The sequence below is a fragment of the Sitophilus oryzae genome, unplaced genomic scaffold (assembly GCF_002938485.1).
Source record: "Sitophilus oryzae breed Bouriz unplaced genomic scaffold, Soryzae_2.0 scaffold_1178_pilon_pilon, whole genome shotgun sequence".
NCBI lineage: Eukaryota > Metazoa > Arthropoda > Insecta > Coleoptera > Curculionidae > Sitophilus > Sitophilus oryzae.
In genome coordinates this window covers 1,672,825-1,685,199 of record NW_022145813.1, presented here as the reverse complement: position 1 = coordinate 1,685,199, position 12,375 = coordinate 1,672,825, and the positions used below count along the sequence as shown (strand labels likewise).

The 12,375-nt window shown below is 33.3% G+C and overlaps 1 protein-coding gene across 1 annotated transcript in view; it reads right to left on the bottom strand.

The window, feature by feature from the left end:
* LOC115890867 (NEDD4 family-interacting protein 2) overlaps positions 1-12,375 on the bottom strand; it is a 29,673-nt gene that overhangs the window by 6,880 nt on the left and 10,418 nt on the right. Inside the window, exons 4-5 of the mRNA XM_030911221.1 lie at positions 6,624-6,735; positions 3,141-3,326 (exon numbers count right to left, since the gene is read on the bottom strand). Coding sequence (XP_030767081.1) covers positions 3,141-3,326; positions 6,624-6,735 — 298 coding nt within the window. The remainder of the gene's footprint in view (positions 1-3,140; positions 3,327-6,623; positions 6,736-12,375) is intronic.

Sequence of the window (12,375 nt, the reverse complement as noted above, 5' to 3'; positions counted from 1 at the left end):
AAATTATCCAACATTTTCTCAAGCCGGTCCTGTTCTTCTTGTTTATCTTGTTGTCGTTGAATTTTCAAATCTTCGAAAATGTTCTCAAGCCGGTCCTGTTCTTGTTGACGTCGTAATTTTTCCTCTTCCTTTTCTCTTTCTAATTTCTCCATAAAACCGCCCAATAATTTGCTTACTTCCTCCATTTTCTTAGCTTGCTTCCTTGTACTAACCATAAAAATACTCTAATTCGGTCTAAAAATCTTCCACTCCACTTAATTTCTTCTTAAAATCCTCTTGAATCCCACTTCCGACACCAATTGTTACGGATTCCGTGGGTCCACTAATTTAAACTCACGATAAAATACTTAACGAATTTATTTTCTCACTTTATACACAATTACTAACTTATAACACACAACAAACTAACTATTTATAAGATTCCTTCACCAAATTGTCCGATTTTCAATTTCCACGCGGTATATTCAAATTTCAAAAACTGTCTCAGTTGTCGATGGCTCCGGCTTATATACTCTATTGACTGCTTCTCGAAATTTCCCCAATTCTCGGAAAGCGTACTTCTTCATACCAGACAATTCCATTGTCTGATTCCCTTACTTCTCGACTTGACTAAAAGATGGCGCCTGAAAAAGTCTTTTAATTTCTGGCGGATACGTTGCGGTTGTGCAGGCAACCAGTAATACATTTTTAATTTCTGGCGGATACGCCATTTTTCTTGACAGTATATAAAAATACAAAAAATATATAAATAAATATACACACAGCAAGATAGAAAATATCAACAAACAACTCTAAATTCAAAAAAAGAAAAGAAACGACAAAAATTAAAAGAGACGACGGAATTTAGATACAAAAATGGAACTTGCAGCTGTACCATAGCCAGCCACTGCATAAAGGTTGTGAATCATATAGGAACACAATTTGTTTAAAATAAAATTTTCAGGGGCATTAAAAAATAGATTTTAAAGTTTTCTATCAACCCACGAACATCAGGAAAAAAAATACTTTTTATTTTTTTTTAATTAAATGAAAAACAAAAAATCCGGCGACGACGTTTTTAGAAGAGCCAATTAGCTATCTTTTAGTAAAAAAGCAACTTTCTAGAGCAAGTCGTTACTTCAGTAGAGACGACACAGATAAACATTAGCATTTTATACACAGGGTGGCCCATCGTTCCAAAACGTTCCGCAAGACATAACGGCCAGGATATTTTTTTTTCAAAAAATCCAAAAACACGTCAATTTTGTTTGTGAGGGGGGCAACTTTTGCCCCAAAAATGATTGCAAAATCTTCAACCCTCTAAGCGGGGGTGTCATCAAGTGGCGCCGCAATGAAAAGAGCTTTCTATTCTCTATATTTCCCTGGTTCGTTTTTGAAAATCGGTCGAGTCATTGAGAAAATATGAAGGATTGAAATTTGAAAAGTTTATTTAAACATTTATCAGAGTAAATGATAAGGACAAATTCCTTCGACCAATTTGCTGCTTTTTCTTATTAGTTCTAGATGTTTACGCGTTTTTTCACTTGCCACAAGGTTGAACGATCAGGTACGGTCTCAATATCGTTAAACTGACCCACAATAGAATTTCCAAAAATACCAGCCCGCGACGATCAAAATCGTCTTCGTTGAGTTCTTGTACCAACTGAATTTTGTGTGGGTGGACACTTGTACGATTCACGCCGGTCGCGGTCTCATTGGCTAATTTTCTTGTACTCAGCGTACTATCCATGGCAACTTGGCCCAATACGAATACCTCCATAGCTTCATTTACTACAGGATTTTCCCTCTGCCTCTTTTTATTCATAACGCAACCAGTTTCGTGAAATTTTGCTACTAAATCGCGAACAATTTTGCCATAAAGGTGTTTGTCAGGATGGCGTTCATTGAATATCTGCGCAAACCGATTGCCACATTCATTATTTTTAAAATAAAGTTCGATTATATCTACTTTTTCTGCAAGTGAGTACACCATAATTGTTAAAAAGTTTAACGATATTGAGAAGAACTTACGCACAAGTCACAGAACAGCTATCTAGCAACTACCGCACCTGATCGTTCAACCTTGTGGCAAGTGAAAAAATGCGTAAACATCTAGAAATAATAAGAAAAAACAGCAAATTGGTCGAAGGAATTTATCCTTATCATTTACTCTGATAAATGTTTAAATAAACTTTTCAAATTTCAATCCTTCATATTTTCTCAATGACTTTTCATTGCGGTGCCACTTGACCCCCCTTCCCATTTGAAAAAAGTTGGGGGATGACACCCCCGCTTAGAGGGTTGAAGATTTTGCAATCATTTTTGGGGCAAAAGTTGTCCCCCTCACAAACAAGATTGGCGTGTTTTTGGATTTTCTGAAAAAAAAAATTACCCTTGCCGTTATGCCTGCGGAACGTTTTCGATGGGCCACCCTGTATGTAGATATTTACTAGTAGTGGGAACTATCGAATGAATGCTATCGAAACATTCGATAGTTGCAATTCATTCGAATAATTCGATAGCTAGTAAAAAAACATTCGTTGAAAACTATTCGAATAAAAATTATCGAATAGATGCGTCATCTGCCTTGAAATGTTGTATTCTAGTAATTCGGCAGCAAAAACCATTCATTTATAAAATGCATTCATTTATGAAATTCATTTATTCGTCAGGATCGATTATAATAAAATATTAACTGGATTTTAGTTGTCGCCCGGCGAAGTAGGTTTCTTTCCGAGAAACCCGACAGCGGTCGGTGGCAATGCTATGAAAGAAGCCGGCATCTTTAATTTTTTGCGGAGTCATATAAAGATAAGGACACATTATTTTTTTTATTGAGGTGCTAGTATTTACACAGTAAATACATTATGTATTTATAAGGCGAAGTTATAAAAATTTGGAAGAACTAATAATGCACTGACGCACACAAAAATCAAACGAATACTAAATTTCATTTATCAAAAGCATTCGATAGTCGTGGCTCAACGATAACCATTTAGTCGCACGGCGAGGTTGTCACATATGCTTTAGTATACAAATGGATGAATGATTTTATTCAAATAAAACCATTCGATAGTTGAAATCATTCATTCAGTAACCATTCAATAGCCTAATTCATTCGATAGTTCCCATCGCTAATATTTACACATATTTAAACTCACCAAAAGTCATTATTAACCACCACAACCAACTGTTGTCCTTTGAAGCCAACTCTGTGGAATGCTGCACTATAAATGTCCATTTGGCAAGGGACAAACCAAAACCTGATAAAGCCCCATATCTTGATGCAATCGTGTGACAAAAACACATAAGCAGGAGGAATCCAATCCAGTTGAAGATAAAAGCAACTAAAAATATTAGCAAAAATTAACTGTATGTCTTTTCGTCTACATATTATTTAATTAATAATCCAAAACTAGAAACCTGGAATGGATTTTTTTTCAGAATACTGGGTCACCCTGTATATACATACATTGTAATACATAACATATGCATACGGTAATCAAAACAATTTCTGATGCACGTGATCAACTTTGAGTGACTAGCGATGATGGCGGCGCACAATAGTCATTTTTTGAAATCTAGGTGGATAAAAATCCGGTTTCCTTAGGTGTACTAATATACATTTGTTTATGTATATTGTAAAGATAAGAACTCATACTAAGAAAATATGCACAACCAGAAATGCTATATTAGTTGATGTTTGAGAAAAAAATATTGTATCGAGCAATTTAAAACAGGTATGGACTGCTTTGCAAATCCGAGCAGTAATAAAGTGAATTTTATTGACTTGTGTTCGCTAGTTCAAAAAATTTCAAAAATTTTAAAACATGGAAGGTGTAGATCAAGGTATGTACTATTAATTAAAAATATAACACATTCAAACTTGAAAGGTTTTAATAATATAGATAATTGTTTTGTGGCCCGTGCAAAAATATTTATTTTTATTCTTCTTTCAAATTCAAAAAGCTATATAAATCGATTCCCGCGGATTTCCGCTTTGATTCTGGCTTTATAAATATACTTAGGGTTTTATATTAATTGTGATATATTCTTATTTTGCATATATTTGCAAGTTTTATCAATATTTTTTTGTTCTCAGCGACATGTTCGATCACCCGTAGAACACTTTTTAAAGTTTGGTGCCAAGAACCCGAAAAAATCCAAAAGGTATATGCTCTTTTTAATGGCTACTTGAGGTTTTTGGTGTAGATCATCTATCTGAGAAAGAGGAGTTATCGGTGCTAAATAAAATTGGAAAATTTTCGTATAAAGTTAGTGAAAAATGGGAAAGCTGTCATAGGATTAAACATCAGTTTTAACGAAGAACAGTACGTGGCTCGAACCATCTATTTCTTTTTCTGAGATACATAACATCAGGAATGCACCCTCAAGTTCTCAAATTCAAACAGACACTTCCCGAGGTCGGTCAAGAAAAGCTTTTTAACATCTCACAAATAAAAGTAAGAAACGGAAGATTCAACATTTACTTAAACATTATTCAAAGGAGGAATTAATAAGGACCAGGACGAGAGAACATCTGATGGAAGTTTTTGTTCCAGTTGGGATACGAGTGATAGTGTATTAACCGAGACTAGGTAGTGTTTTAGTTTATAATTTTGAAACTTTTTCTAAAGGATGATTTAGTTCTTAATATTCATAAGACGTTAATATTTTTAAAATTATTGACGTTAATATTTTTAAAAACAAAAAAAAACGTTAATATTTTTAAAATTCTTGACATTGAAAAGCAACAAGCTACCCACATTTTCATGTTGGAAATAGGACATAAATTTAATTTATGCATCTAGTGATGTATGTTTGTTTGTATACAGGGTATTTTTTTAATATTGCGACAAAATTCAGGGATGTTTTCCTTGAACGAAATGAAGCAAAAATGTTCCTATGAACATATGTCCAGAAATGATTCGTTTCTTAGATACAGGATGTTGAAAGTGAAAAATGTCATATTTGTTTTCGATCGAAAAAACGGCACACCTCTGCTTTTTCTAGAATAAAAATTATATTCATAATCTCCGACTAGTTTCTAACAAAAACGGCCTCTCGACAATTTTCTGTTCGACAAAAGGTTTTTGCGTAAAAAAATAAAATAACCCTATCCTATCTACATGACCTCTGCATCTTTAGGAATGTAGATAATTATTGTTGTTATTTTATTTTCTCACGCAAAACCCGTTCGTCGGACAGAAAAATGTCAAGAGGCCGTTTTTGTTAGAAACTGGTCAGAGATTATGAAAATAATTTATGTTCTAAAAAAAGAGTAAAAAAAGCAGCCCTTTTTTCAATCATATACAAATATGACATTTTTACTTTCAACACCATGTATCTAAGAAACGATGCATTTCCGGACCTATGTTCATAGGAACTTTTTTGCTTCATTTCATCCAAGGAACACGTCCCTGAATTTTGTGGTAATATTAAAAAACACCCTGTATATTGGGGATATTTTTTTGTTTTCTGGTAATGCTGTTAGATTTGTGCTTAATTGGCCACTATTTGAATTCACTAATACTTACTATTAATATGCAATAATAACTTTGTCGGAATTTAATAAGAACATTTATGTCCACCTAGAACAGATAAAATGACCACTGTGCGGCGCTGCCAGATTGTGACGTATTTATGAGATGAATCTTAATGTAAAATTGGGAAACAATATATTTATTATATCATTTTTTAAAGATTTTTACGTTTTATTTTTAATTTAATAATTAATATTTTAGTAATTAATTAATTTATTAACAGTACTCACAGTAGAAATATTTAAATTTAAGGCACTCGCTACAAATCGAAATAAGTAGAAATAGCTAACAGTGGTATAAAGTGCTTACCGATCAAACTTACTTCTTTGACTGTAGTCAAGGGTAATAAAGGACCTTTATTGTCACGTTCTCGTTCAAAATAGTCTATCAGCAAAGCTACAACCTCTTTGCTTCGACTATTTAAATGCTTTGGCATATTTTCATCACACAATTTCAAGAAATGCAATACAAAAACTTGAAAATTTAGTTAAAATAACTGTTTGTGCTTAAAAGTACAATTTTTAAAAAATGTCTACGAAAATCGGCAAAAAAAAGGAGAATTATTCCCAAAAATTCAACAACACGATATTATACAAAATAATGACTGACATGATAATTGTCAAATAAACGCCGACGTTGCCGATCGCGGCGCAATGTGACCAACATGACAATAATAAAATTCGGTTTAAACTAATTTTTGTAGCTTTAATCTAAATAAAATATCTGTTACAATCATTTGCTCTATAAAATAAAATGAAGAGCAGCTACCTATCTTAAATTATACAACAAATTTGAAGATTTTTGCCCAAATTTGATTTAGTCAGGTTTATAAGATTTAGTGTCAATTTCGATATGACTGATGACGTGCATCGGAAAATGTTTTGCGATTACAGTATCTAGAAATTTTTAGAATAGATTTAGATTTTTATTAAAAATTAACTGTATGTCTTTAGGTCTACATATTATTTTATTAATAAATAAATATGTAATAAAATGATTAATAATAATCAAATTTCAAAAGAATATCACTTCAATGTTCATATATGAGTGACAAACAATCTTAAACTTGTGAAATAAAAAAAAAGGTTTATTGAAACTTACCGAAAAATGCAATGTAGAACATAAAGTCGGTGCCTAAAAGACTGGTATCAACATCTTCAGCAGCCTCATTATCTATTACAATTCTTTGTCCTTGTGCTCTGAACTGTGGTGACTAAATATAAAATTATCAAGTATACGACATGGAGGCTCCAAGGAGAACAACAGTTTGTAATGAAATGAAATTTTGTTTTTGAGCATATGTAGATTCTTATTAAATTGTAAAGTATTTTTTAAAAATATAGAGAGTTCTACAGGGTGTCCCCAAAAAAACTTACACATCAAAGTTGTGTTTTTTTCTAATGGAACACCCTAGAATTTTTTTTTTTTAGAATTTAGAATGAGTGGGAGGGGGGTTAATCACTTCGACCTTACAGATCCATTGTGTCCCCCTTTCTTGAATCATAACTTATCATACAGTCCCAGGGCTTTGACAAAAGCCAGTATCTGGGACGGTTTTATAGAGGGTAGTTCTCCATCTCCAATATCAGTCGTACCAAAATTCATGGCACGAATGGTTGTCGTCTCGGCGCACTCAGTGATGAGGTGTACTGGTGTTTCACCATCTTCCCCACAGAATCTGCATTCGCCGTTTCTTCTTAGTTTCAATCTACTGAGGTGTTCATTGAGGGGACAGTGTCCTGTTAAAAACCTCGTGACAATCCGAAGATTGTTCTTACTCAGACCCAGGAAGATCTGTGATTTTTCTTGATCATAAGCCCTCAGAAACTTCTTCGAGTGTCTTAGACCATTGCAAGATTTCCATTCCAGGTTGCGGATGGAATCTTCCAAGTTCTTGAGTTCCGCCTTGAGTTGGTTACCACTTGGAAAGCAGAACGGTTCTGGTCCAGTTAGTGGAGTGTTCGCTCCTTTCCTAGCTAGATTATTTGCTTTTTCATTGCCTTCTATCCCTTGGTGAGCAGGCACCCAGTGTAGGAGGACTTTGTTTTCTTTGCCTAATTTATTCAGCTTCTCTATGCATTCTTTGACCAATTTCGAATTGATTGATACTGAGTTGATCGCCTTTAACGCTGCTTGACTATCAGATAAAATGGCTATTTCTTGTTTCCGATAGTTCCTATCTAAGATAAGTTGTACGCATCTCTCGATAGCGTAGATTTCTGCCTGTAGGATACTAGGGTAAGTGCCCATTGGTTCGGAGTAATTAGCTCTCGGCCCAAACACTCCAATCCCTGTTCCCGTATTGGTTTTGGAAGCATCAGTATACCAAATGGAACACCCTATCTCTATATATATTAATTGATTTTCGGGTTCTAGGAGAAAAATAACGGTGAGTTTTAATAGACAATTATACAGGGTGTTTAAAAAAAAACATGTGCCATCTCTCGTGGGAAGATTTCTTACGTAAAAATAAGATTTATTTTTTATATCAACATAGATCCGATTCTGCTTTGTTTCGTAGCTACAGGGTGTTAAAATCTTAATATTTTTTCGATTTATTATAACTTTCTTCCAAGTACTTTTAGCGTTTTGAACGAAATTTTGAGGGTAAAAGTTACTATAAATGCGACATGTTTTAATCCTAAAAAAGTGTCGACATATTCACCAGGGACGTGCATATGGGTTATCATAGGAATATTTTTCTGAAAAAAGTATGTACGCCACTCACTTTTTTTTATCTTGTTAGCGAAATAATGTAGGCAGTATAATGCCGAAAAGTTGTCTCTTAATATTTTGACCATTTCGGCCTTCCTTGATGAGATAAACACAATTTTATTAATTTGCCTGGATCCAAATTAATAGCAACATTTCAAAAAAATTAATATCATTAACTCGCGAAAGTTTTAAATAAGCATTTATCGATTCCTAATCATAATAATAATAATAGCTCCCGTATATAGCGTTTACCGCCTTGGGAGTAGCAAGGTACAGCTTGCCATGCTAGAGCCGTTCGGTATACAAGGAAGGTAATGTGGCTAGCACTACGCTTCAACCGCCTATTATTACCTCAGTATTGTAAATCCCAAGTACTCATTTAAGGCTGAGTCGACGTAGGTACCCAAGCTATTTTTATAAAAATAGTGGGCTGATGAAATGCCGGGTGTAGGATTCGAACCCACTACCTTGAGATTGGTGGACGAGAGCCTGTACCTCTACTAAGAGCCTGTACCTACCTTCACTCCTAATCAAAAAATGTGAAAAAAAGTTCCTATAAACATGGGTATGGAAATGCATAATTTTGGAGTTACAAGATGTTAAAACTTTTTAAAATTAAGTTTTTTGTAATTATCTTAAATACAATTATTTTTTTTATTTGAAATTGCAGTAGGTTGGACTAATAGTAATTATAACTCATAGTAATAATATTTAATAATAAATTAGCTAAAATATATAATTTATTAATTTTATTAAATGTGATTAATAAAATTGCGTTTATTTCATCAAGAAGGCCGAATTCGACAAAATATCAAGAGATAACTTTTAATTGGCATTAAACGGCCTACACAATTTTGATATCAAAAGAAAAAAAGTCAGTAGCGCACATGTTTTTTGAAAAACATTGCAGTGATAACCCATATGCACGTCCCTGGCGAATTTATCTCCACTTTTTAGCATTAAAATATGTAGCACTTATAGTAACTTTTACCCTCAAAATTTCACTCCAATCACTAAAAGTATTTGGTAGAAAATTATAAAAAAGCGAAAGACTTTAACACCCTGTAGCTACGAAACAAGGCAGAATCAGACCTATGTATGTTGATATGAAAAATAAATAATAATAATAATAATAATAATATATTTATTGAAGTTTGTATATATACAATGCAACAAATTTATACAGATGAGTTTAAAAAACATTATCATACAAAAAACAACAATATAATCTTACAAACTACAAAAAGGCTGGAAAAACAACAGTTGCTGATCAAGTTCCAGCCTCAAAGTTAAAAAAAAAGTAATATAAAAAATAATAATTTAAATATAATAAAAACAAAACAACTAAAGGCAATCTAAAATTTCCCACAAAAATCAGATAGAAAACAGCACCTACACGCAACATGCAACCTAATCAATATTCAGAAAGTATTTTTCTTGCTTTTATCTTAAATTCACCCAAAGAGGAGTTCTTACACTTAACATCTAAATTGTTGTACATACTATAAATATTAAATGTAAAAGATCGTTCAAACAATGCAGATCGGTGCGGAGTGGGTGAAATGAGACCCCTGTGCCTTAAATTCAAATTGTGAATATCAGTACGAAACTGTATTTTTTCATAAAGGTAAGGTGGTCTTTTATTTATTATAATTGAATGGAACAGAGTCAGAGAGTGCAGTCTACGCCTAGTTGCCATGTTCATCCATTTTGCCTCCTTAAGTTTATGAGATATTCTATCATATTTCCGAATACCATATATATAAGGCAAACAAGATTTCTGAACTTTTTCTATTCTGGCGGTATCTCTAACGTCTAAACAAGGCCCATACAATACATCACAATAATTAAAATGACTAAGAACTAATGTATCGGTAATTTTATTTTAGTTGGTATATCAAGTATTTTACGATGGGGATAAAGCATCTTAAGGTTACAATATGCTCTCTGAAGTAGCTTTGCAGTATGTTTTTTAAATCTAAGATCCACATCCAGTTCAACTCCCAGTTTCTTAGCACACGACACAGCACTTAATTCTTTATTGTCAACCATTATCTTTAATTTACTTTGTACTTCTTGGCGTTTATAACCAAAAATTAACACTGAAGATTTATTAGGATTAATAATTAAGTCATGTTTACTGGAAGCTTTAACCAATTTATCTATATCACTATTTAAGACTTTATTAGCATTATATATGTCATTAGGATAGAATGAATAACTTAACTGTGTGTCGTCTGCGTAAAAGTATGTTTTAGATGTAACCACTTCCGTAGAAACTTGTGCTGCATAAATATTAAAAAGTAATGGGCCCAATATGGTTCCTTGAGGCACACCTCTCAGAATTTTATTTTTAGTAGATTGCCTGTTTTCCGTATGAATTTGATATCTATTAGACAAATAGCTATGAATCATTGCAACCGCGTCCGCGGAAAAACCTGTATAGGATAATATTGCCAAAAGTAGTTTATGACAAATGGTGTCAAATGCCTTTGTATAATCCAGTAAAAAAAGCCGGAGTCTCATGCATCCGAAATCCGATGGTACGACATCCGAAATTTGAAGTTATCGTGTGAAATAAAAAAAGCCTGTCACATACATCCGAAAGTTCGTTCCAAAATTTGACAGTTTTAACATTTTTCTGCTGCGCTGAATAGAGATTCATGTCATGTTTTATTGGAAAAACACTTATAAAAATAACTTCCTCGCCAAATATCCCGAAATTGCCCACTTCCCACTAAACTTGTTTTTAAAAACAAATGTTTTAAAAAAAAGTGAGGTTAAAAAACACACGATATCGTACAAAAGTTAAACAAAATTTAACTTTATACGACGTCGGATGATTAGTTAAAATTATCGGATAAAAATTGTTGTCAAAATATTTCGACCAATAGGAGCACCGTCGGATCGTCGTGTCATCGGATTTCGGATGCATGAGACTCCGGCTTAAGACTGTTGTTTTTCCAATATCTGTCATTCTAAGAACATCATCCACAACATCAAGTAAAGAAGTTGTGCAACTATATCCCTGTCTGAAACCAGATTGCCTCTTCGGAAGTAAAACATTTCTATCTAGATATACTTTAATTTGAGCATTCATTATCTTTTCCAAGCACTTAGAAAGCGTTGGTAAAATGCTTATCGGACGCAAATCGCTAAGCTCTAAGGGATGTGACTTCTTTGGCATTGGTAGAACAAAAAAGTTTAAAAAATTTGAATAATTTTCTTTTAGGGTACGCGGAGGTCTATAAAGGGTACCAATTATACAAGTACATTTTGAGAGGTATACTTTTATCCATAATTGTTCAAGATCATCAGCACACGAACCGCCCAAATTTATATACTTTAACTTATTACTTACGTAAGCTGCAACACCTCCTCCTCGACTGTTACGATCCATTCTTACAAGATCATAACCTGATATATTCAAATTAACAGAAAGCATTCGAGCATCTAGTCTAGTTTCAACCACACCGACCACATCATAACGCTCTGCATTTAATATGTCCTTAAATTTTACAAAGTTGCAGGTAAGCGATCTCACATTAAAAAAGGCAACAGAAATATTTAACATATTAATTTGGTAGAGAAAAAAAGTAAACAAAAAATTAGGTATAAAGTAAAAAACAAAAGAACAATAAACAGTAATTAAATAAATTTAATGGGATTGAAGACTTTAATCTAAACTTGATATAAAAGAGATATTTACTAGGAGAGTCAATAAAAAGTTGTAGTTGCTAGATCCTATCTGGCTTTGGGGCAAGTCTCGTTAAAGCATCTGTATATGCCGAACATTTGATTTTTTCCCATACAGCATGATCCACAGGCACATTTTCATCATTAAGTTTTAAGCAATTTGAGCATTTTTTAGTATTTGACTTGCAGTCCTTTAGCTCGTGATTTTCAGCACAGATAGGACATGACCGCTTGTTAGTACACTTATTAGCAGAATGACCAAAACTATTACATTTGAAACACCTGAAAATGTCAAATGCATCATACACACTACAGCTATCATATGCGACAAACAGGTTGCCAGTTTCCAATGCCCGCCCGTATACTGATCTGTCTACTTGAATTATGGCTTGAAATATATTTGGATTTTTCTTGGTCGGAAATATGTTTAATATTTTACATT